The sequence below is a fragment of the Caenorhabditis elegans genome, chromosome II, assembly GCF_000002985.6.
Source record: "Caenorhabditis elegans chromosome II".
Lineage (NCBI taxonomy): Eukaryota > Metazoa > Nematoda > Chromadorea > Rhabditida > Rhabditidae > Caenorhabditis > Caenorhabditis elegans.
The window spans coordinates 11445244-11469681 of NC_003280.10; the positions used below are offsets into that span (position 1 = coordinate 11445244).

A 24438-nucleotide genomic window follows, 5' to 3' on the forward strand; every position below is an offset into this window, starting at 1 on the left:
ACCTTTTCTTTATTACACTGAAATACATCTCATTTTCCACCTATCACACATTCAATATATTTGAAATGCTAAAATATTATTCGATATTTCTTATTTCCCTAGTTGCAATTATAGGTTAGTAATCTATTTTCGGCTGGGAGTTCAGTTCACGAGAAAGTTTTTAGAAAGTCTTCCATATGATCCATTTCCATATGGATTAGATGATCGTCCAGATCCTTTTTCGAGTAATGCTGGATTGTAAGTTATTTTTTTTGGAGAATAGTCAGAAATTTAACAGGGAGAATGCGTATTACGCAAAATTTTTTTAATATCTCCTAGCGAAAATACAGTAACTCTTTAAATGACTAGTGTAGTGCTTGTGCCGATTCACGGAAATCATTTATTTATCGATAAAATTGTTTCAAAGACACAAAAATGGCAAAAAATATTTTTTAAATAACGAACGAAAATTGAATATCGCTGTCACAATTCGAAAATAAATTAGTTTTGAAAATCGATCCTGTAAATCGACACCAGCGCTACAGTAGCCATTTAAACAGTTACTGTAGTTTTCGCTACGAGATATTTTGCGCGTCGAATATGTTGCACAATAAATTCTCAAACTTTTGTGTTTCCGTAATAAATAAATTAGTTATTTATCGTAGTGCCATAAAAATTTGACGATTCTCTTTAAAGGCACACGTTGGTTTTCTGAGTGAGTCTCGCCACGAACTGTGATTGTGGTACAAGCTTGAAATTTCACATACTTGCTATCAATTTCCATATCCCTATCTTTACAGATAAGGATTCACCATAAACCATTTCTTCTGTCTAAAATTTCTGCAAAAACTGTACACTTCTCCTCGGGGAGTACACTAGTGCCGTAAATCGACACAAAGCAGGGTTCAATTTTCTTGAAAAACAAATTAATAATTATAGTTCAGAACACACCATGAACACTCTCAAAAACGGAGTCATCGCCACCGTCATCTTCCACACGATTACGGTGAGCACAATGCGTGGGGATTCGAGAAGCAGGCAGAAGGCGAGGAAAAACGAGAAGAGCCGAAAGAAACAAGTCAGCAACAAATGGAACGAATCGCCTCACAACCGAGAACTGCTCCGAGACTGCCAACGAGTACAGTGGATCCGGCGGAAGATCTGAAATCGGCGATTCGGGATGCTCAACTGGGAATCACTACGACAGATTTGCCACCAGATTCAAGGCATAATGGTTTATTGAAGGATATTGGGTCAATTGGTAAGTTATCTTCATTTGAATGCCTACATTCCTGCCTACCGCCTATCTTTTCCCACATAAATTTGAACTCATAGAGAATATATGAAATTCTATATTCTCTAGAAGTAGGGTAGGTAGACACATAACAAATTGGATTATAAGCGCCTATTGTGACTGAGATCGTGATGAGACCCATTTTCGACGAAATTACATAAGTTAAACCACGTTGCATACCGTTCTTTTCCAGGAGTCGGATTCGGTGTCGGCGTTGGTGTTCCTGGCAACGACCCGGTCTCAGTTGGAACTGGAGTATCTGTAGGCCTTGACGGATCGGGTCCAGCAGGTGGACTACCTCCATTCGCTGAAGCAATCTTTCCGAGACAGGTAAACAATCAATGGTCATCAATATTTCAATTTTAAGCAGAAGGCAGTAGGTAAGCCTTTTAGACTGGCGGTTACCTGCGGCACTACTACTTATAACTGAAAGAGACCCCTGGAATAGTAAGATCAGAATGACGACTTTTGCCTTCCCATTCAATCCTTTTATAACAGTGCTAGAGAGCCGAGAGAAAAAAAGAAATATCGTGCTGGAAGCTGTGCACACAAAGATTGCTACAGTGGCTCTCTCGTTTTCTCGGCGTCTCTCTATTCACCATACTATTTCCGGGATGTAGGGGGGTGCCACGACTATTATTAGTAGGGGCCTGTATATGCATATGATTTTATAATAATAAAAGAATCCCCGCTGTGTGTTTGGTATGTACAATCAGAGTAGTAATATTAGTAGGTCCATACATACACTTTATGGAATAAAAGTGAGCATAGAAGTGAATTGAAAGAGCCGGTGTGGAGTGGGGCGGTTCTCGATTTCTTAGTTCCACGTTGACGGGCGCTATCAGAGAGAACTGCAAGAAATAAGAAAAACGAAGAAATTGTATGCGATTTGCATACCCCATTCCCAAACTATCAAATGTTTATGTTTTCGCTTCGTACGGTGCCGGCGGCGCGCTTCGTTCTTTTTTTGATTGTTTCTATCGAGAATATGAAGACGAACGGAAAAAAAGGCTAACGGGAGAAAAGACAGAGGAGACGAATATTCGTATTGTTTTCTTTTTCCAGGGAGAACAACAATCATTGAACGACTACGATGGGAATAAGGATTTGATTGTGTCTGGAAAAGCGATGAAGTATATACAGGCGGTTAATGTAAGGCTGTTTGGTTTATGCAAATTCATTTTGAGAAGATTTTTCACACACTTCAATACTTGGAAAAAACTTTCCAAAAGACTTTCAAAATATTTGTCTATCCTTAAATGCCCTGAAAACGTCAAAAATCTACGTTTGGGTCTAAAAATTTCTGATCTACCTTTTTTCTAGTTCAAAGTGCTCATATGTATCTAAATTGTATTGAACTGTATTTACAGGTATCGACAGTAGGGATTTAGTCTAAACACACTTCATATAGTCCGAAATTTGGAAATATCTCAAAAATATATCCAATAAATTTTAGATTTTATAAACTTTCTGGCATAGTTTTGGTAAATTGGCAAAATTTCCAAGTGTTCATTTTTCAAAAATAAGGACTATACGAAAATCTTACTTTTTAAATTGCAAATTAATATAGAAATTCAGTAAAATGTTTGAATAATCCGAGAATAAAATGTATTCTTGATGAAAGTTTCAAAAAAAAAGCTTTCAAATAGTGCCGGAGTCGCTGGTTCACAACACTTTTTCGGCAACAAGCAACTTTCAGACACTATTTGAGACCCTGTTTGAAACTGTTTGACATTAATAAGTTTTATTCTCAGATCGGTCCAATGTTTTATTGCATTTCTATGTATATAAATTTTGGATTCAAAAAGTAGAATTATCACATTGAAATAAGCAGTTTTTTTGCGGAATAGTCTTAATTTTTGGAAAATTTGACAATTTACCAAAACTTGCCTGCAAGTTTATAAAATCTGAAAATTTTTGGATTTCTATTATACAATTTTACCATTTCTGGAGTATATTAGGTGTATTTAGACTAAATCGTTGTAAATTTTTGACGTTTAAAGGATATTTTAGAGTAGTCAAATATTCTGGAAACTTTTTTGGAAAGTTTGAAAAATTTGGTAATTTACAAAAACTTTGAAATTTTCCGACCTTCATTTTTTACAGTTTTTTCCTTTTACTATATATTTTTTCAAAACCAAAATTTCTACCGAAAACCCTTTAAATTACAATACTTCAAAATAAAACTGTAGATTACAGCTCGGCTTCATCCCTCTTCCAAAGTACGCTCCACCAAAATCACTCGTCGGTGTCAACAGTGGAATCGGAATTCTCGGAGCACAAGCACCAACTGGAGGCTAGAACTTTCTAATTTCTAATAATTTATATGTTTCGCCACCCACTTTTCCTGTTCAAACCCCTAAATGAATGTACATACAAATTGGATTGCGAGAGCATGTCCGGACGCAAATCAAAATGTCCTGATAAAGACTATAAAGGTGATAAGCAGTGGGTGTCGATAATGTCTTGAATATCATCTTTTTGAGACTCTGTTTCAGACAGCACTACTGAATCATGCGGTGGTTAGGTAGGTCATTTTGAATTAGGAATTATTAGAAAAAGAAACTAATCGTTTAGATTTACGTAGGCTCGTGTATTCTGCTAGGAGAATCTCAATTTTTTAAAAATGATTTTGTATCTATCATGCTCTTGTTCATAGGTTCCTAGACATGTATTCTTTCCTTTTTTTCAGAAAACAAGAAATTAATTTTAAATTTTAAATATCCAAATTTCGTAAAAATTGCCGCTTTGCTTTATACGCGCTCGCTATTTTTCTGAGTAGGTCTCTTCACGATCTCAGCCGCAGTGGGTGGTGGCTACAACTTTCAAATTCCACATAGTTGTTCAATTTGCAACCTGCTAATAAATACTAGAAAATTAGTCAAAAATCTAGCCTTTTAGTTAGAAAAATACACCCATTCTTTACGTTCAGTTACCACGTTGCTATGTTGCTCCCTGGCTCATGGGCTCAAGGATCTCGGAGCTCCGAACTGGTCGTGTGACGCTAGTGTTATGGCAAAGAGTAAGAAAGTTCCCACCAGTGCTCATAGTGTTCGATTTGCTGATATCAAGGTTATTGGAGCACTTGGGGACTCGTTGACTGTGAGTATGCTTTAATTTTACTAAAACCAATTAGGTCAAACTTCCAGGCAGCCAATGGTGCTGGAGCTCAACCAGGAGACCCGCTGGCAGTCATCCTGCAATATAGAGGACTTGCCTTCCAGATTGGAGGTGATAAAAGCCTTGATGAGCACATTACTGTTGCAAGTGAGTTTTTACAATTTTGATAATATTTTTACCCTTCTAAAACCTTTCAGATGTACTAAGAAAGTTCAATCCAACCTTGGTGGGTGCCTCAAAAGGAATCGGCTCGGAAAACGTATGGGAAGTTTCTCACTTGAATATGGGAGTTCCTGGAGCTGAATCCAAGGATATTATCGGTCAGGCAAGAGCTCTGGTCAACACTATGCATGCTCATTCTGAAGTAATTTAGAGCTTCTGAGCCCCCTTTTCAAATCAAAGCTTTCAGATTAACGTGAAAGAAGACTGGAAACTTGTCAACATTTTCATTGGGGCAAACGATATTTGTGTCTATTGTGAAGATCCGTACTTCAACTCGACGGCTCTTCATGGAAATGCAACTTTTGAGAAGAATATCATCGCAGCTGTTCAGATTCTTCAGGATAATCTGCCAAGGTATTGAATAGACGCGAAATTTTGCAATTTTTGCGCTAAGAATACGGTATCCGGTCTCGGCGCGATAATATTTTGTAAAGTTAAAACGGGTGTGTGCCATTTAAAAAGTACTGTAATTTCAAACTGAATTTCCATAAAGTTTTTTATTTAAAAAATATTTATACAAAAACTAAGAAAAAATAATAAAAACCAGATGAATTTTAACAAATTGTGAGCAAAAAGACAAAATTTTAAAATTACAGTACTCTTTAGAGGCGCACGAATTTCAAATTTAAACTGTTCAGTAGAATTTCAGTTTGCAAAACTTTTTCTTCGTGGCGTGAGTTTAAAAATTCAAATATTTATTCCAGAACAATTGTCTCACTGACCGGAATGTTCAACATGAGAATGCTTCGTAAGATTGACAAGAAGAAGTATTTCTGCGAAGGACTTCATACGTAGGGGAACTTGAATTCCTAAAAATTCTGTTTAACTTTTGGCTTTTAGATTCGAATGTGATTGTGAGTCCAACAAACAATTCACTGATGATGATATTCAAGGAGTTTGCTTCGGATATATGGTTTGTTTTGGATTATTACCAGTCCCAGGTCTTGACGTGAGCCAAACTTTTCAGATACCGTAGTGTCGCATACGGTACGGTAGCTGAAAAGTTTCGGTCGTGGTGGGACACATCTTTCTAAATTTTTAAAAGTTTTCAGAATGCTGAAAAAGATATTCAAAACACGGGATTATTCGATAACAAGGATGATTTCACGTTTGTAGTTCAACCATTTTTCAACGGGATTCTGGATCCACCATACGCGGTTGGCACATTTTGAATTTAAATTTCATTTAAATATTTGCATTTTCCAGAGCCCAGGAGTTGTTGACATGACATTCTTTGCTCCAGATTGCTTCCATTTCTCGGCTTACGGGCATGGAAATATTGGAATGCATCTTTGGAACACAATTGTTCAACCAGTAATCATAACTCCGGAATAATGATTTTATTGTTTAATGGGATTTTTCTAGGTTGGATTCAAACAAACCAGTGTCAATTTGAGTGATCCTTCAGTTGGATTACATTGCCCAAGTACAAACTGTCCGTTCTTCCCGACTACAAAAAACAGCAATAACTGTGCTTCACACTTCACGTTGAGCGAGCTAGATTAAACTTTTTCGCGAATATTCAATTGTTTTCAAATGAACTTTATGAGAAGTGTTATGTATTCGATAAAAAATTGCAAAGTTTGCATCCAAATTGTTTTATTGAATTTTATAAAAATAATATATTAAATTAGTGGTAGTTTTTAGACAAAAAAACACACAAACAGAGAGAGAGAAAGAGAGAGACGCACAACATTAGATTGGTCGATTACATGATTCGGCTTTTTGCACGAGTTACTGACGTTACGATAAAAAAATAGATGGAACAGGAAATTTCACATGAGAGGTGCAATGATAAATAAAATTATGGAGATGCAGATCCGGAACGTGGAGAAGAGTTGTCGCGTCTTTTCTTTGGTGATGGAGAACGGTTTGGTGGAGAGTTGGAGCGGGAACGTCTGGAAAATAGAAATGTATTTTCTCACTAATCATAAATTTATTTTTACCTTCCGCCGGAACGAGAACGGCTCTTGCTCTCACTGCGAGCTCTCTTGTCGGATCGTTTCTTTGGTGATGCACTACGGCTCTTTCTGTCCGATCTGTCAGATCCAGGACTGCGACGACGAGCTGGTGGAGAACGGCTTCTAGTGGGACTTCTGGATCGAGAGCGACGGCGTGGACTTCTTGAACGGCTGCGGTCACGGGTCTCATCCGTGCATTTGAGCTTTCTTCCGTTCAGGTCTTCACCTTGCAACTTGTTCATCGCATCACGCAAGTCGTCATGGGAAGTGAAGCATACGATTCTAAAAATAAAAACGATGAATTACATTTAAAAGAAGTGCATATCATACGCTTGGTTGACATTTCTCTTGTGCGCCTCGGAGTAGGTCGGCTCGATTCCCAGCTTGCGGATGTGGTCCTTGATGTCCTAAAATTCAGGTACAGGGTATTGATTGTTTGTGAAGTAGGGCCAGATTGATAGGAGGAAGAAGAATGCCATTGACTGAGGAAATTGATTGAGAGCAATTGAATTGCAAATTGTATTGGCAAATGGCACACCCACTGAGTTGCTGCTGTAGCATTCAAAATGTTCGTTTTGAAAAAATGAGTGACAGTTTTCAGTAAAATTTGGAACGGGGGTAGTATTTCGTTAGTTGTTCAATCACACTCAAACACGCAACTTGTGAATCGCTATGGCTCGCAGTCATGTATCTTACCTGCCAACTGTAACGAGTAGACAAATTATCGATCACCAAACGGAATCTAGTCGAGCACGGACGACTGTATCGGTTGGAAAACTGGCGCTCGCCGCCTTTTCTGAACGTTGGCTCACGTCCTCTGAAACCACTCCCACTTCTTTCCTCGTTGTACCCAACTTTACGCCGTGGAAACTCAAGAATGACTCTCTCTCCACAAAGCTCTTTCCCATTCAAATCGTGGACAGCGTCATCGGCATCGCGCTGGTCTTGAAAATCCTGAAATTATGACATATTCAAGATATTCTGACGAAAATATGTTATCTCTTACCACGAAACCAAATCCGTTCTTCATTATGACATCAGACAGCTTTCCATATCCGCGGAAGAAGTGCTCGACATCACGATCAGATGCTCTATTTGGCAAACGACCGATGTAGACACGAACCATGTTTAGAGGTCTGAAATAAGTGAAGAATGAGAAAAGTCAATTCAAAAGAGAGAAGAAATAAGAAAAGTCTGGAGAAATAAAAATTATTGTGGCCAGAGAGGAAGAGAATTTGGGCATTGCACATTAAATAGGAGGCAATATGTACATGCACATGCACGCGACGCGCTGAAATTAAGTCGATAATCAATAAAATGGGAGCACAGGACGATGCCACAGAGTTATAAAACGAGAAACGCGCAATGGTATCCCATTAATGCGTCAGCAGCGTTCTGACACGCACTTAGTGCTCTAAGCGTTGCGGTTGCGTCGCGGGTGCCCTCATTTGAAACTGATTTTCGCATTTTGTGCGGCATTTCTTCTTATTTTTAAAGTATTTCACTAATCCTGCATTGAATTTCGCCTGCGTAGGTGTTCAGGTTGATATGCTCTTAACTTTTCATCAGAATGCAAACTATAATCTTGTGGTTTTAGGATTTTATATGAAAATAAGTCGAATAAGCGCTTTAAGATGTTTTTTTTGTGATGAAAGGCATTGATTCACAGAATCTCAAATAAAGAATATCAAAGCAAAATGAGTCCATTGGCTAACCTGGATGTGAAAGCGTTAAGTGTTATATATTTACTTTAAAAAAAACTTCAAATTATTTTCAAGCTAGGAAACGATATTAGAACTTTAAAAAACGCAGAAAATCATCAAATTCGAAAGGAAGGAATTTTAGGATTACGCAAATGCAAGATCATTTTTTTCATATGTGGGTCAGAGTTTGAAACTAATTAGGAGAAAAACATTGCAACTAATTTAAGAAATGTAGGGCGCAGACGAGAAAAGAGTGGTTGTACGCAGAGAAAATGAGTGTGTTTTGAGTAAAACAGCTGCCCCGCTTATCGGCCAAGGTGCGCGTTGTTGTCATGGCTACATTGTCTGTGAGTGCGCTCTCAAACGCGCACATTTTGTGAATCGATAATCTTCTCGTCTTCAATATTATTTTTCTCCTCTGTGATACAGGCCATTCATTCATTCGCTTTCTTTTCAGCATGGCAGCTCGAATTTACATCGGTCGGTTGACTTCTCGTGTTTCTGAAAAGGACATTGAGCATTTCTTCCGTGGTTATGGCCAAATTCGCGACGTCCTACTCAAGAATGGTTTTGGATTTGTCGTAAGTTATAATTTCTAAAACCATTTCAGTTTCCTAATGTCATTTTTTTTCAGGAGTTCGACGACAAGCGTGACGCCGAAGACGCAGTTCATGATTTGAACGGAAAGGAGCTCGGTGGAGAGCGTGTCATATTGGATTATTCCAAACCACGAGGAGGCGGTGGCGACCGCGGTGGTTTCGGTGGTGGCGGTCGTGGAGGTGCACGAGTCAGCTCATACAGCGGTGGTGGCGGTGGAGGACGCGATAGATTCGATCGTTATGATCGTGGACCACCAAGAAGAGAAAGGTAATTGAATGAAGCGATAGTGGCAATAATAATAACCACTTACATTTTCAGTCGCTACGGTCGTCCATACAGCACTCGTCATCGCGTCGTCGTCGAGAATCTCTCATCTCGAATTTCTTGGCAGGTATGTAAAACGAAACGGAGATAGAAACTGTAATACATCTATTGAAACTTTATCTTGACAAAATACAACACGATCATCTCAATTTGTCAGTGGGAGGAAAACATCTTTCCTAATATTTTATATTTAAGCAGGAGAAGATTGTATGATAACTGGAGGATCTTGTTGTTGATGATGATTCTTGTGATTTGGTATCATGTGATCCCGAGCCTGTCTGATGATGGTCGGACCGCAGAACAAAGGGCGCAAAATGATTATTGGCTCTCCTTCTCCCGCGTAGTCTTGATGTTCTTGGTTCCTGTACTTTTTGGTCCTGCACGCTGGGATGTGATTTCGGGTTTTTGGTGTTCGCGTGGTTAGGCTGAGTGGTTCGGATGATCCCGCATCAAACATGTGCAAGGATTGCATATGGTAATCCCGATTGTGCGCTATTCACGCACATTTTTCACAACACCTTGGAAAGCCGTCAAATATCGACAGATGTAATTATGTAGCATCTTTATTGTGTTTTCAGGATCTCAAAGACCAAGTCCGCCGCCAAGGAGTTGAACCAACCTATGCCGAAGCTCATAAGAGACCAAATGAAGCGTAAGTTTGCAATTTGTAGATAGAAGATGAAAAATAACAAATCAATTTTCAGACTTCTCTGCTTCGCAACACCATCCGATCTTAAAAGATGCATTGAGAAATGCGATGGAATGGATTTGAATGGAAGAAAGATCAAGATGATCGACGACTCGCAAGCTGGACGCTCACGTTCTCGATCCAACAGTCGCTCTCGCAGCCGTTCTCGCAGTCGTGATCGTCGCCGCTCCCGCTCTCGCAGCTCGAGTCGCTCAAAGAGCCGTAGCCGTTCCCCACCAAAACGCTCTCGACGCGAATCGAAGTCCAAGTCTCGCAGCAGAAGCCGTTCTCGCAGCGCTGACAACAGGTATTGATATTATAAAAGTGATGATTTAAAAAACAAACTATTTTCAGAAAGTCTCGTTCGCCATCAAGATCTCCAAAGAAGGTCGATCGCTCTCCATCTCCACCACGCGGATCGCGTTCGCCTTCGGAAAAGGGATCCCCGAGACGTTCGAGAAGCGCATCTCCAATGGATAATGGAGACGGTGACAACTAAACTCGCTTCGGTTCCAAAACAAATGTTCCGTTATTTAATTAATCACTAAATTCAAATTTCCTTATTCCACTTCTGTTTCTCTTTTTACCCAAGCTGAATAAGCACAGTTCTCTGAACTTTTAAAATTTTTATTTGTTTATTTTATGGATCTCAAATGATAAATTTCGAGAAATTATGCACTTGTAATTATGGCTATAAGAATTATTAAAGCAGGAATGAATGTTAGAGAAGAAGAAGAACTCGTCGTAGTTTCAATATGAGATTCAACAGTGAGGCCTGTAATGAGATCAAACTGGAATTGCTGAACCATCGAATCCCAGAAGTTGTAATCAGATTGGAAAAGATCTGAAGTTCGAATTGTGTTAATGATTTTAAAGAGTTAACAGACGTTTATCAGTTGTTGGCTTTGGCCCGATAACTGTATGAGAAACTGATGAGTCGTATAAAGGCCAATTAAATTCCGAGCTTGAAGGATTTCTGAAAGTTTGGAAGCTACTGTAGGCTGCTATGCTGATACTTTTTCAGATACCCCGTCTTTATGAAATTTGTCAAGGATGTGATTAAAAATGCGGAGACTGTTCTATCATCGTCGTTAAATTCGAAATAATTGTCCTTGTAGACTCCCCAAATGTATGGGAATTCATGACAGTGATAAGTAGCCCGAACTGGAAAGTCTACATCAAACTCGGCTGGATTAAAATACGGAAAATGGTAAAGATAAAGATCAGGCGATACTTGAGATCTTGCACGAGCTTCTCGAAGAATAGGAATATCGAATCCAGTGTTTGAGTCGATCTGGAAAAGTTCGATATTACGCGGACGGAAAATTTTGTGGTTTTCAGCCCTAGCCGGTCTCGACACGACAACATTTTGCTGTGTGCGCCTTTAAAGATTACTGTAATTTTGAACGTTCGTTGCTGATGCATTTTCATTGTTTTTCTCCCGATTTAAATGTTAAAATGTATTAGTTTTTTATTTTATTTTATTTGGATTTCTATTAAATAATAAATAGATACTTTTTTTGGAAATTCCAAAGCAACTAAAGTTACAGTACTCTTCAAAAACATTTGTCGTGCCGAGACCTGGAACAATATTTTTGGCCCGCAATATCTGGCGTCTGGATAATAAAATGATACCTTTGACCTTTGCCACATAAAATATCCATAATCGTTATCAGTTGCGTTAGCTGATAGATAATATGCACTGGTCATATCATAAGCACTTTCAGAACCGATACCATATTGAATTGCTATTGTTGAGTTGATGTACTCCTCGACGGTATCTCGGTGTATATACGGAAATATTGCAGGAGATGATTTTAGGTATGCTGAAACGTTTAAACTTGGATCAAAGCTTAGAACTTGTCTTGAACGTGCACTTAATTAGGATTGGTCTCACCACGAAAATAGGAAGTACATTGCTTTAAATCGTTCACAAATCCTACATTTTTTTTGTAAATTTGGCAATTTACAAAAAACCGAAACTCACTAAAGTATAGGCTCTCCAAAGTCATCACTCCCATCAGAACTTTCTGATTTTGGGTGTTTTTGACCATGTTATCAGGGATATCTGGTATCAGCTCATCGCCAAATTCCGGCCATAAAGTTGTGTCAACCTGGAAAAATTAAATTTTATGTATCTTCCAAAAACTGTGTACCCTAGTCTTCAGTATTTCTTGCACAAACAGCGGTATAACACATATGCGAAAATTTGCGATTTTTGGCGCAAAAGTGATATACCCGGTCTCGACACGACTGAATATATATTCAAATGAAAAAGGATGTGCGCCTTTAAGAAGTACAGTAGTGCTTCAAACTTTTTTTGTTTAAAATGTGAAGTTAAGATTCACAAACCTGCGCTGAATACATCGAATCCAACGATGTCGAATTGACACAATCGACGATACTCTTTGCACTAGAGATATCACAATTCAAATCTTTCAGAATCTTCTTTGTCTGTACAATATTCTGATCTTTATACCTAGTTAGACCCCAACTAGATGAGCTCAATTGTATATATTTCTTGAAATGAACCGAAGATATTGGGGACATCGAGTGTAGACTAACTGCCATTGCACCTGCACTATGACCCATTAATGTCATATTATTGATGTCTCCATTGAAGTTTTCAATAGTTGCATTGATAAATCTAAATGCTGTGACCATATCCCAGAGACCAAGGTTACAAGGAATCAGGGGATCTGAGCATCCGAGAGACAGAAATCCGAGCATTCCGAGACGATATTGAATTGTCACTACTATCATTTCCTTGCTCACAAAGTGTTCGGCAAATGCGTCGCAGCTTGCGTCGTTGCCGTCTCCTAGAACATTTAGAATTGAAAAAAATAACACCTAGAAGACAAATAACACAAAATAACAGGGTCTCGAAACGATCGAAATTTTTCAGCTACCGTACCCACAAGTTATTTTTACAAGTTTTTACAATTTACATTCAATTCAAAAATTGGAATTTATAAGTTGAGGAAACATGGTAGAAATTGGCGAAATATTTGTGGGTACGGTAGCGGAAAAGTTTCTAAGAAAAGTTTTTTTATCGATCGTTTTGAAAAATTTCGAAACTGGGTTTTATAATTTTTTCCAATTTTTAATTTGATTCAAAATTTAGGAATTCAACAAAATAATGAATCATTTTTTAGAGATCGTGAAATTTCTAATTGTTAATGTGATGTATTACCGGTACAGAGAGTGTAGATAGTTAGAGAGTGCCAGACATCCGGGACCCAATGGGGCGGGGCGCGCGGAAGAGACGATTTTGTGTCGATTTACGAAATGATGACAACGAGGAAAATTTCGTAAATCGACACAAAATCGTCTCTTCCGGGCGCCCCGCCCCATTGGGTCCCGGATGTCTGGCACTCTCTAACTATCTACACTCTCTGTACCGGTAATAGTAATTCAAAAACTCAACTTCTTGAAATCCTCCACCATGAACAAACACCACTACTGGATATTTTCTGAATGTCTGAAAAAATTACCTTACGACATAATATTTTCTATCAGCTTACATTTAGACCACTTGGTTTTAAAATATTCATATAAAGACAATCTTCGCTAAACTCTGAGATATTGACGGGACGTGCAGCTGGAATACATTTCGGAGGATATTGTTGGGTATTCCGAATATCAACCCATCGGTTTACCAGTTTAGATTTCTGAAATTAAAAGTAGTGTAAAAGAAAGTAAAAACATTTCTGATTATTTCGTTAGTTGAAGATTTGTTTTCCGGGCTTGTAGTCTTCAAGATAAGTCAATTTGAAAATATACAGTTTTGAGAGTTTATGAAGTTTTTCAGGAAAAAAAAGAATTTTGTATTTTGGAGGGATAGTTTCTGGTGGTACTGTAGTGAAAATGTAGAAGTTATAGGGTTACTGTAGAATTACTGTAGTTTTGAAAAAAATTGACTTTTGAAAGTTAAGGATACTGTAAGTTTTCAGAAATTGCTTGAATACAAGAGTGAATCTTTACTTAAAGCACTTTCAATTGTACAACTCACTTTCAATCTCTCCGGTTTCTCGGCAAACGGAACTCCCGTGAAATAGTCAACCAAAAAGCCACTTTTCGTTGAAACCCGTCTTCCTCTGATATAGCCTAAACCTGTCGAAAGTACTGGACTATCTGCAGATGTTTCCAGAGGATCAGCAGTACAGAAGAAGACGAGGGTGGTCAGGAAAATGAGCAGGAAACCGGTTTGCACCCAGTTCATTGCCTAAAAACGTACTGTTGAGTACTATGTACTTGAACGAAAACAACAAGTATCTCTCCACGATATTACTGTATTCTGTTCGGCTTGAGATACGGTATACTGTAGTTTCAAATCGAGGAAAATTCCACAACAATCGAAATTACAGTACTCTTTAAAGGCGCACAATATTTCGAATTTATAGAAAATTTGTCATCTTCAGAATGGTAATTGCGAAATTTCGAGATTGGGTAATAAAATATATTTTATTATCAATATTACCCATCTCGAAATTTAGCTCTAGAGATACGGTACCCGGTCTCGGAGCGACTAATTTTTCAATGAAAACCAGGGTGCGCCTTTAAGGAATACTGTAGTTCCAAACTTTTGAATTTTCATGGTTTTAACCCCGCTTTTCGAAATGACTACAGTACCCCTTTCTTAAAGGCGCACACTTTTTTGTGTTCAAGAAAATCTGTCGTTTCGAGACCGTTTTATGGAAAAATTGCCGAACGTCGCATTTGAGTAATATACCGGAACCACTTTTATATTCGAAGTTTTTTCGAATGTTGTAGTTTCGTGTTCTTCGGATTAAGTCAATGTATTCTATTCAAAACACGAATTATTCGCCGTAAAAATGCGTGTGCACTGAGAGAAGAGAAAATCGAAAAAAAAGGAATTATCAACAATCATCATACTGATAACGTAGAAGGTTATATAATTGGTTTTTCAGTTATATAATTGGTTTTTCTGATGACGGGAGCTCTCTTTGTGTCTCCGTCTTCGGTCTGGAAGACTACATATTTCGTGTCTTAAGAGGGTTACATTGGTAATATCATTAAATTGGTTACTGTTTTCGATGAAGAAGAGCAAAAGTCAGAAAAATCAAATTTTGCTATGAAAATTTCAATATTCATAAAAACATAGGTAACAACTGAAAAAAAAACAACAAAAAAACCTAGACTACTCTATTAAAAAGGCAATATTATTTTCACAATTATTTCTTCTGTTTCAGCAAAATCGAGATACGAGCTTGATCAGCAATTGGGACACGTTTCCAGTCGATGTTCTGAAAAAAAAACACAATTTTCATTAAAAATATGTTTAATTCTAAATACCTTTCCCGTTTTTGATCTCTCCTTTGGATCCGTACTCCTTAAATCTTCATAAATGCTTTTTGTATAGTTTCTGCACGCAGCTGCTTCCTTTCCAGTGAGGACTATAATTCTTCGAAGCCTTTGACCCATTGACTTGTCCGACATAATTGCCACGTCATCAATCACTCTGACGTCATGGATGTGTCTGAAATTGGTTAGTAAATATTTTACTTGAAAGTTGATTTTTGAGATTTTTTGAATTTTTCGATCGAAGGGTTTTTTTTCAACAAAAATTGCTTTAAATTTTCATGGTTTTTTCACATATACAAAATTTGATTTTAAAAATTGATTTTTTTTTTCGATTTTTTGATTTTGAGGAAATCGAAAGTTTCGTTTTTTTTTTTTTGAAATTTTATCTGAAAAAAAACACATCCACAATTTTCTTTTTTTTTCAATGTTTTATGTTACTATTTTTTTTAACTATTTTGTTTTTGTTTGTCTTTTTGTGAATTTTTTGTGAAAAAAATGAATTTTTTAAAACTTCGAAATATTGTGGTCTGGGTTACTGTACTTAAAAGTACGGAAATTTTGTAAAAACTGATTTTAAAAAAAGTTTTTACATTTTTTTCTTCAAAAAAGGACACTCGGAATTATATTTCAACAAAAATAAACGAGATTTTCAAAAAACTTGCACAACTTTTTTTTTTTTTTTGAGTTTTCACAACTTTTTTCGTTTTCTTTTTTCAAAAAAAAATTCGGGAAATTTCCATAAACTATCAACAAAACCTTACGTTCCAGAACAGCACTCCACTGGCACATCAGCTCCACTGCCTAAAGCCACAACTCTCACTGAAGCGCCTCCAATTCTATCCTCTTTCACATCAGATTGCAGATTTTCGATTTTCTTTGCTTCTTCCAAACTCGTCTCTATAATTTCTGTGAAACCTCCATTTTGAATGAATTCCCTCATTTTCATTTCACATTTAATCAAAAGTTCCGTTCTTTGCTCCTTGCTCAAATCTTCGTCTCCCGTGGAATAGTCAAATCTGAAGCGATCGCAGTCTGCAAATCGTCGTTTTTTGTTTTCTCGCAATAAAACTCCAAATGGCTTACCAACAGATGAGCCTTTCTGCCCAGAGCCTACACCGAGTTTTTGCAGAGCCCAATTGAGCAAATGGGTCGCCGAGTGAGCTCTCATCACGCCTTCTCTTCTCGTTTCGTCGAGCTTCTGCTCAACTCGTAAATCTCGTCGAATTGGGAGGAGAGCTCGTCCGAAGAGTACTGTAACAGCTCCACCGGCAATTTTTTTGGCATTTTCCACTTCGAAAACTTCTCTCTAAAAATTATTGAATTTTCATTATTAAAGTTCTGAAATTATCGAGATTTCTTCATTATTTTCCGCTTTTTTTAAAAATATTTCTGAATTTGATACTATTTTGGATTTATTGCAGCAAAATCCCCATCAGGACTCACTCCATCAATCAAAAGGTGTCCAGTGTCAGAAGTTTGGCCACCTTGTTCTCCGTAAAATTGGCATTCTTCAAGAACCAGGAATCCTCGATCGTTGGCTTCTAGTGATTCCGCTTTTTGTTGATCTTTGTAAACTTGGAGAATTCGAGTTTTGACTTGAGGGAATTCTGAAATAAAAACTATTAATATAAGGTTTAAATTTAAAAATAGTATACTATTGCTAGAAATAATCGTAATTAATTTCAACATTTTATGAAGGTGATTTTTCGTTTTTTCGAAAGAAAGTGAGCGAAAAACAGACTGAAAAATCCATTAATTTTAATTTTTTCAAAAAATAAATGCACCCGAAATAATGAAAAATAAATTCTACTATAATTTTTTTTTCGAAATTATAATTTTTTTTCGGCAATTCAATTTCGATTTTCCGGTATTATTTTTGATTTTTCGAAGCTTTAACCGAGAATTTCCGCATTTTTTTAGACTTTTGCTCCAACTGACCATATTTTCCATTTCTAAACACGTACGAATATTTTTCTTTGTCTGAATGGCTCGGAAAATCGTCTGCTGAAATCGGCAATTTAAACTGCGAAGCTTTTTGTGACACTTTTTGAGCTTCCAACCGGCACCTCTCGAATTCCGTTTCATCGACTTCTCTTCCAATATTTCTTGCCAATTCCACAGTAACCGCCAATGGTAAACCATGAGTTTCGAATAAATTGAACGCTTTTCTTCCTGATATTATTGGTGATTTGGATTCAGCTGCAACACTATCAAACATCTTTTTAGCTTTGTCAACTGTCTTCCAGAATTGAGCTTCTTCATCGTTGAAGATCTTTCTGATGTGAGTGGATGTGTCGTGGATTTCTGGATAGACTTCTTTCTGAAAAATTATGAATTTAATTTCATGCGAAAAATGTTTGAGAAGCTTTAAGCTTACCATCGTTGAAGCAACAACTGGAACCAGCTCACTCATCGCGTATCTCTCAATTCCTAGTTTCGAAATTCCTTGCAAAAAAGCTCGTCGCATCATTTTTCTAACAATAAATCCACACCCAGTTCCATCAGGTACAGCTCCATCGCTGATCGCCACAGTCGCAGCACGAATGTGATCAGCGACGAGACGGAATGTGGCATCTTGTCGACTATCCAGACTTCCAGTGTATTGCTTTTTTGCCAGCTCGGAGGTCTTTTCTAGAATCGGTGTGAACACGTCAGTGTCAAAATTTGAAGTTTTGTTCTGGACAACTGATAGAAGACGTTCGAATCCCATTCCTGTGTCAATGTGGTTTTTTCCCAAATGTCGAATTTGACCACATGAATCTCTGACGCTGCTCATGAAGACAATATTCCAAATTTCTACAACTGAATCATCAATATTCACTAATCGAGAAGCATCTCTTCCGCCGATTCTATCATAATGAATCTCGGTGCAAGGACCACACGGACCAGCTGCACCCATCTCCCAAAAATTCTCAGCGACAAATGGAAGAATTCGATTTGACGATACTCCAATTCGTTTCCAAATTTCTCGACATTCACGGTCTTCCGGTAATCCGAGCTTCTCGATTCCACCGAAATAGGAAACATACAATCTATCTGCATTGATTCCTAGAATTTCCACCAAATATTCCCATGCATATCGACATGCTTCCTCCTGAAAGCAAATAAAATATTAGATATTCAGAGAGAAATGCGTCGTTAAACAACTTTTGAGAATGCATCATTGAACGACCAATTGCCCATCATTTCAAAAAATGTTTGATGATGTAAATCTTTTCCAACGTCATCGAGATCGTTATGTTTTCCTCCGGCTCTAATGCATTTTTGAATATTTGCAACTCTTCTAGATTCGGTTGATGATAGAATTAATGGCTTGAACTGATTCATTCCAGCATTTGTAAATAACAAGGTTCCATCGTTTTCGTCTGGAATTACAGATGAAGATCTGAGTATTTCGTGATTTTTCGATTTGAAAAATTCGTAGAAACTCTTGCGAAGCTGAAATAAACTATTAAAATGTTATTTCAACCGATTTAAAACTTACTTCCGAATGTGAATGATAGAATCCAAGTGAAATTGATTTCTGAATATTATTTTCCAATATTTTGGAGCCAATTCCCATCGCATTCCGGTTGAATACACGTTGAAAACGTTTTCAAAACGAAATAATTATTTAAGAGAAAATGTGCCGTAAATCTACACTGGCCTAGAACATGTTAGGCCATGGCCTAGAAAAGAAGCTGTTTTTTTTTGTTTTATTTTGTTTTAATTAAAAATTTAATTGTTTAATTCTCAAATATTTTTGATTCAATAGTAAACTGGTAATCCCCGTCGACCGTTTGCTGAATAAACACAAAATCCTCTCATTGAAATGACATTTTTGGCGAGCGCCGCGACCACTGGACACTATATTTGCGCTGTGTCGTGACCCCATATCAATTTCATTCATTCTCGCTCACAAAACAGCTGGCTAGACACAATAAATTCAACGAGAAAATATTCAGTGCTGATGGCAATCTGGGCTTTCTCTAAATCAATCCAAAAGAAAAAACGTCATCTTCCCTTGATACGAATCTCATAAAAACCGGCGCTGCTGTCAAATGGCGCGGCGGAGTGTTTCCTTCCTCTCCACTCTCTCTTTCTCTTTTTCAACATAAAAGCCGTTTGGTACATACTGCACTGTTCGTCCATTTCTTCCTCAATCTCCCTCGGTCTCTCCCCTCATAACCGTACCCTCTCTTCCGGTGTGTGTGTGTGTGTCTGCGTCTTGTTTTCCCTCACATCTCTCACCCAACACTTCTCACCTCACGCTGCAATCCATCTGACACATGTTTTCAAACATATTGATTGGTCATTATATATGCCTACTTATTATATGATATTTATTATACGAATCATTTTCTTAGAAACTTAAAATATTTCCAAATTCTCAAGTGTGTGTAGTCAATTACCTTGCCCCTGTCTTAATGAAAATTTCACTGTTAAGATTTTCAGCAAATGGACACGAAACATCCTCCGGATCCATCAGGTCCATCAGATCCCAACATAAATCTTGGAGAATTCGAAGATCCGGTGGATGGCTATGCCGATGATGACCTTCTCACACCGGATGACCTAAGCGGTAAGTGGAATAATAATTATTGATATTTAATTTAATAGAAAACTGGTTTATTTCAGTAAGTGTCACTGGAATGACGCCATCTCGATCGTTTCTGGAAACTGAAGAATTCGAGACAGAGCTTGGAGGTGTTGAACCGTTCGAAGATCTTTTCAACGACATATCAGCTCACGAAATTATTCAAGTAATTGCTGATGGGGATCGAGTTGGAAGGTAAATTAATTTGAATCCAAAAATTAATTATCTTTTTTGTTTTAATGAATCATAGTTTGCAGGCCAATTGTTGTCGTATATGCTTATCGGCTCCCATCAAGCAAGGAAATAGATCATGCCAGACTTCTACAGTATTTGGTACAAATTATTGATAAGGTTGGGAATTTTTAATAAATATAATATTTTGATAAAAATAAAATTTGCAATTTTCCAGATCGTTGACCAAGACTACACAATTGTCTATTTTCACTATGGCCTACGAAGTCACAACAAACCACCGGTACGGTGGCTGTTCCAGGCTTACAAACAACTTGATCGTAGGTAAGTATTTGAATTCAATTCATCTCTTCTCTTTCAAAAAAACCGGTTTCCAGATTCAAAAAGAACCTGAAAGCGCTCTACGTAGTGCATCCAACACGATTCATCCGCATTATCTTCTCGCTGTTCAAAGGTTTCATATCGAGCAAGTTTGAGAACAAGTTCCACTATGTCATGTGTATAGACGAGCTGGAGAACGCACTTTCAGTGGCAAGGTTCGTTTTTTCTTTTCTTATTTTTTAATTTTTTAAATTGTTATAAAAAAGATTATTTTCAGATTAAATCTTCCAAGTCCAATTCGAGATCATGATAAATCATTTTCAACTCAATCAAATCGACCTGAAACACCACCAGCTCAACCTCTGCCAACACAACAGTTTGGAGTTCCTCTCGAGTTGTAAGTCTTTATTCAATACAGTTCAAAAATGTCTAAAAACTAAAAAGAGTTCATAGTTTTTGTCCTGTTTGAACAACTGCTTTTCCCAAATTTGTTGAACGAAGCTGAAATTTAAAAGATATGTCAGAAAAAAAATATGCACAAATACCTCGGAAGTGAATTCCAATGTCCGTTTGGTTTCGGCAACATCACGAGGATTCGCATGAGCAATGAACATTGTTTTCGACGATCCTGCACCCAAATACTCGCGAAGCACCATTGTGAGCTTACTGTCACGATATGGAACATGCGACATCTTCGTCATTTGAGCTCGGATGCATTTTTTCAAAGTGCTCAAGCTCTGGTTGATGTTTGTGAGCTCGGTGAACTGCTTCCCACGAGCTTGCGTCTCCTTCGCCCGTTCGGAACCAGCCAAGTCCACCAAGTTGAGACAGCATTGAACCATCTCACCAGAGGCGTTTTGCCCATCAACGAAGATTTGGAAAATTGCATGAGATCTAGATGAATGCTCATTAGATGCTGTTGAAGCTACGGATCTTTGCGAATCGGCAAGATTCAGAATCACATCAACGTCGGAGATGTTTCCTATTTCGATTTTCTTCAGTCCAACTACATTCGTCTTCGATCCATTTATCTTTACCTGCAAAATATTGAAAATACAGATAATAAGATGAGATTATCTAACCTCCAACTTCTGCTTCCCATCCAACAAATCATAGACTTCTTCGTTATAAACTTCAATGAAGGATGCTTGGAATTTGTAGTTCCAACCAATCATCGCAAGATCTCTCTTTGATTGCTCCAGCATAAATCGAATAGCACGTGGAATGACTCCTTCCGAATCAGCACTATCTTCTCCTCGCATCGTGAAAGTCTTTCCACTTCCAGTTGGTCCGTAGGCGATGAGACACACATTTTTTCCATGAAGCGCACACATGATCAACTCCTTGATCTCACCGAAAACTCCGGATTGGGCGGTCGGAGGAAAGAAGACGTGCTCGAAACTGTAGGTGTTGGATTGGCCGGTGGTCTGAAAATATGTGCTTTAAACTTGAAGTATTAAAATCAAAAATTCGTACCTGCTGGAGTTGAACCTCATTTTGTGAGATGATGCTAAAGTTGGAAGATCCATCTCTCTCAAAATCTCTAACACGGATTGCCACGCGAATTTGGCCACGAAGATCAACAACTTCATCGTTGAGTTCACGAATGATGGCGTCCTTTTCAGCCATTTGGGTTTTAAAACAGTTGATAAGCTTCAGCTTTTCACGTTTCAAAGTTCGATTCTCCTGAATCAGCCTGTCATTTTCCATGTCTTTCTCCTTATTGTCATCTTCCAACTGCCGAAGTTTCAACTTAAGATCCGCCAATTCATTTCTCAAAGTCTTCACTTTTTGATCTTCAACTCTGGATACATCAGCGCAAGATGCTGACGGGAAAAGTGCCGATTCACGTCGTAGCACCTTATTCTGATTCTTTGCTTTATGCAATTGATTCTCGAGTTTTGGAATTGTGGCGGTTTTTCTCTCCAATTGCGCGATTTGATGTTTTAAATCATTAGTATGATTGTTATAAAAGTCTGAAATTATTATATATATATATAAACTAAAAATATTAAAAAATATAACAACTCACCATTTTTTATACGAACACCGTCCATTTGATTCGAACACCGACCAGTGAAAGATTCGGAAATAAATTCTAAATTCTAAACTCTAAGAAAATTCTTTTTTTTTTATTTAGAATTTTTTTTTTCCAATAAATTTCCCACGTTTTCCCAGAAATGTCATTCAAACGTGATTTTTATAAACTAAATTAATTAAATAAATAAATTAATTAATATTAAGATAAACAAATTTTCAGCATCCTGTCTCACTGTGGTGGAAACATCCCTCCAATCGTTGACCAGCTCATCGAGTATCTGGAAGCTCACGCGTTGACAATGGAAGGAGTTTTCAGGAAAAGTGCTAATATTGGAAGTATAAAGAGGCTACAGGATAGAATTAATAAAGGTATTTAATAGGCTAGGAAATTGAATTTTGATTTTGATTTTAATTTTAAATATTTGTTTCAGGCGAAAAAATTGATTTCGAAAATGATCCAGAGTACAAGGACAACGAATACGTGGCTTCCCTGCATGCTTCTGTACTTTTGAAGACGTTCTTCAGGAGCCTCGGAGAGCCCCTAACGACCAATAGGCTTTATCCGAAACTTGCGGCTCTTTCAGGTGAGAAAATATTTAAAGTCAATTGAAAACAGTGTTTATTTAATATCTGAATCTTTCAGAAGTATCGAAAACCGAGAAAAGCGCCGCCGTGAAAGAATTTGTGAAGCTTCTGCCTCGTGAAAACTACATTCTTCTGAAAACAGTCATCAAATTCCTAACTCGAGTCGCCGAAAACAGCAAAGTGAATCTGATGACTGCAAACAATTTGAGTGTCGTTTTCGGTCCAAATTTGACGTGGCCAACGGATCAAGAAGTGCCGATTTCTCAATTGAATAACCTCAATAACTTCTGCTATAAATTAATTGTGGATTATGATTCAGTATTTGATCATTGATCATTAGGGTGTTCAGCTTTTGCATTTTCCCCCGTTTTTCTGTACTTTTTTGCCTTACTGTAATTTATTTATTGCATCCATATTAAATAAAATTCAAAACACTTGTCATTTATACTAAAAATTAATTCACTGTATCCGTACTAAATCATATAAAACCGATGGTTTTCGACGATCACAAGAACATTTAGAAGTCAATAGATAATGAAGATCAATGATTTGTCGAGACGACGTTTACTTCTTTTCGGATTTGACGATGAGTGGGCCAACATTGTCGCCAGTCTCCTTGTTGTGCTTTCCATGTGATCCGTCACAGTATGGCCACTTCTCGCTCTTCCAGCATCTGCAGAATGCCTTCTTCTCTCCAATATCCTCAATATCGACGGTGTCGACGATCTTATTCGAGTCGAGCTGGATCTTGTAGTTGCAGCGAGCCGAACGCTGTCCGAACTTGTAACCAACCTGAAATTAATTAGTGAAATTGAAGAGGCTACATCAGGGGAAGGCTTGAACTTACAAGGTATCCAATAAGAGCTCCTCCCGCGAGAACGGCGGCAGTCGTGGCGACACAGCGACCAGAGACTTGAGTTGGGCAAGGCATGGTACCTGGAAAATTTAATTTAACAAAAAAAATTTAAGGAATAAGATTCAAGCGAAAAAAAATATATACGATTTATCATAAGGTAGATGCAAAATTTGGCGATTTTCGCATAAAAGTACAGTATCGGGTCTCGAAACGACCGCTTTGCTTTATTGGGAAAGAGTATGCGTCTTTAAGGAGTACTGTATCAATTTTCATAACTTTTTCAGAAGTGCTATCTTTTAAAATTTATGAGAGAATTCGCGAGTTGACAACTACAGTACTCTTTAAAGGCGCACACTCTTTCTATTGGAAAACCAGTCGCTTTGAGACCAGATACGTAACCTTTGACCAAAAAATCGGAAAATTGTGAATCTGTGTAATAAGAGGCAGTTCAATCAACAAATTATGCCAAAATTACCAAGCTCTGCAACAGAACAATGCTGTGGCGTTGTCCAACAACAGTGATCTTGAATGAGAGATAAAGCACAAAATCCAGCGATGGTCATTTTTCGAAGAAAATTGTAAAATATGTAGAAATAAATTTAAAAACCTTTTTTCGTAATCTATCGATTGATCTTTTTGATTAAAAAATTTG

At 37.6% G+C, this 24438-nt stretch overlaps 8 protein-coding genes, 3 non-coding genes and 1 pseudogene across 19 annotated transcripts; 5 read left to right on the plus strand and 7 right to left on the minus strand.

Annotated features, from left to right (window-relative positions):
- Positions 1-29: 29 nt before the first annotated feature.
- W02B12.13 (uncharacterized protein) lies at positions 30-3726 on the plus strand. 2 transcript variants are annotated; one of them, NM_001267370.2, is made up of 6 exons: positions 30-114; positions 165-237; positions 924-1240; positions 1467-1603; positions 2339-2425; positions 3473-3726. In NM_001267370.2, exons 1-6 carry the CDS (start codon positions 66-68, stop codon positions 3572-3574), a joined length of 765 nt encoding a protein of 254 aa, NP_001254299.1. In that variant the 5' UTR covers positions 30-65; the 3' UTR covers positions 3575-3726. The 2 variants fall into 2 exon arrangements, with proteins under 2 accessions (NP_001254299.1, NP_001254298.1); NM_001267369.2 differs by having other exon boundaries at positions 46-114; positions 3466-3652.
- On the plus strand, positions 1606-1969 carry W02B12.17. The gene has a single exon (NR_051706.1). It is a non-coding gene; the product is annotated as an Unclassified non-coding RNA W02B12.17 (non-coding RNA).
- mir-252 lies at positions 1620-1717 on the minus strand. The gene has a single exon (NR_002366.2). It is a non-coding gene; the product is annotated as a pre-microRNA mir-252 (primary transcript).
- W02B12.18 lies at positions 1852-1969 on the minus strand. Its single transcript, NR_051708.1, has one exon. It is a non-coding gene; the product is annotated as an Unclassified non-coding RNA W02B12.18 (non-coding RNA).
- A 52-nt stretch (positions 3727-3778) lies between the features above and the next one.
- W02B12.1 (Lipase_GDSL domain-containing protein) lies at positions 3779-6202 on the plus strand. The gene is made up of 10 exons (NM_064039.8): positions 3779-3800; positions 4206-4375; positions 4423-4540; positions 4591-4757; positions 4803-4969; positions 5320-5406; positions 5456-5528; positions 5668-5772; positions 5822-5929; positions 5981-6202. The coding sequence occupies exons 1-10, from the start codon at positions 3788-3790 to the stop codon at positions 6119-6121; spliced, it is 1149 nt and encodes a 382-aa protein (NP_496440.1). The 5' UTR covers positions 3779-3787; the 3' UTR covers positions 6122-6202.
- rsp-2 (putative splicing factor, arginine/serine-rich 2) lies at positions 6198-7712 on the minus strand. The gene is made up of 5 exons (NM_064040.7): positions 7583-7712; positions 7273-7530; positions 6907-6983; positions 6562-6858; positions 6198-6513 (listed from the first exon to the last, which is right to left on the minus strand). Exons 1-5 carry the CDS (start codon positions 7700-7702, stop codon positions 6420-6422), a joined length of 846 nt encoding a protein of 281 aa, NP_496441.1. The 5' UTR covers positions 7703-7712; the 3' UTR covers positions 6198-6419.
- A 406-nt stretch (positions 7713-8118) lies between these two features.
- On the plus strand, positions 8119-10621 carry rsp-1 (putative splicing factor, arginine/serine-rich 1). 4 transcript variants are annotated; one of them, NM_064041.5, is made up of 6 exons: positions 8737-8860; positions 8914-9146; positions 9198-9270; positions 9782-9855; positions 9908-10198; positions 10246-10621. In NM_064041.5, the coding sequence occupies exons 1-6, from the start codon at positions 8738-8740 to the stop codon at positions 10388-10390; spliced, it is 939 nt and encodes a 312-aa protein (NP_496442.1). In that variant the 5' UTR covers position 8737; the 3' UTR covers positions 10391-10621. The 4 variants fall into 4 exon arrangements, 3 of the variants coding, with proteins under 3 accessions (NP_496442.1, NP_001431031.1, NP_001379327.1); NM_001444163.1 differs by having other exon boundaries at positions 9399-9855; positions 10246-10565; NR_138514.1 differs by having other exon boundaries at positions 8119-8860; positions 9198-9855; positions 10246-10564.
- On the minus strand, positions 10563-14113 carry cest-15 (annotated as a pseudogene). Its single transcript has 9 exons — positions 13904-14113; positions 13416-13562; positions 13319-13372; positions 12244-12710; positions 11789-12005; positions 11527-11717; positions 10920-11185; positions 10779-10867; positions 10563-10735 (listed from the first exon to the last, which is right to left on the minus strand). Coding segments are annotated over exons 1-9 (1814 nt in total).
- Positions 14114-14961: 848 nt separating this feature from the next.
- Positions 14962-19254, minus strand: aars-1 (Alanine--tRNA ligase, mitochondrial). Of its 2 annotated transcripts, none has more exons than NM_064043.7 (9): positions 18701-19254; positions 18364-18654; positions 17594-18310; positions 17155-17536; positions 16660-16823; positions 16300-16522; positions 15978-16248; positions 15208-15391; positions 14962-15158 (listed from the first exon to the last, which is right to left on the minus strand). In NM_064043.7, exons 1-9 carry the CDS (start codon positions 18776-18778, stop codon positions 15087-15089), a joined length of 2382 nt encoding a protein of 793 aa, NP_496444.1. In that variant the 5' UTR covers positions 18779-19254; the 3' UTR covers positions 14962-15086. The 2 variants fall into 2 exon arrangements, 1 of the variants encoding a protein (NP_496444.1); NR_023953.1 differs by having other exon boundaries at positions 15087-15158; positions 17181-17536; positions 18701-18778.
- Positions 19255-19650: 396 nt separating this feature from the next.
- On the plus strand, positions 19651-23410 carry rga-1 (the record flags this gene model as incomplete). Of its 2 annotated transcripts, NM_001027219.6 has the most annotated exons (9): positions 19651-19777; positions 19834-19987; positions 20050-20143; positions 20202-20308; positions 20362-20520; positions 20583-20702; positions 22566-22714; positions 22777-22929; positions 22989-23410. In NM_001027219.6, 9 exons carry the CDS (start codon positions 19654-19656, stop codon positions 23261-23263), a joined length of 1335 nt encoding a protein of 444 aa, NP_001022390.1. The 2 variants fall into 2 exon arrangements, with proteins under 2 accessions (NP_001022390.1, NP_001022391.1); NM_001027220.5 differs by lacking the exons at positions 19651-19777; positions 19834-19987; positions 20050-20143; positions 20202-20308 and having other exon boundaries at positions 20480-20520; positions 22989-23263.
- Positions 20697-22382, minus strand: klp-17 (Kinesin motor domain-containing protein). The gene is made up of 5 exons (NM_064045.7): positions 22338-22382; positions 21782-22281; positions 21388-21732; positions 20851-21342; positions 20697-20806 (listed from the first exon to the last, which is right to left on the minus strand). Exons 1-5 carry the CDS (start codon positions 22360-22362, stop codon positions 20753-20755), a joined length of 1416 nt encoding a protein of 471 aa, NP_496446.3. The 5' UTR covers positions 22363-22382; the 3' UTR covers positions 20697-20752.
- Positions 23320-24381, minus strand: cisd-1. Of its 2 annotated transcripts, NM_001129176.4 has the most exons (3): positions 24262-24381; positions 23778-23866; positions 23321-23722 (listed from the first exon to the last, which is right to left on the minus strand). In NM_001129176.4, the coding sequence occupies exons 1-3, from the start codon at positions 24347-24349 to the stop codon at positions 23495-23497; spliced, it is 405 nt and encodes a 134-aa protein (NP_001122648.1). In that variant the 5' UTR covers positions 24350-24381; the 3' UTR covers positions 23321-23494. The 2 variants fall into 2 exon arrangements, with proteins under 2 accessions (NP_001379436.1, NP_001122648.1); NM_001393193.1 differs by lacking the exon at positions 24262-24381 and having other exon boundaries at positions 23320-23722.
- Positions 24382-24438: the final 57 nt, after the last annotated feature.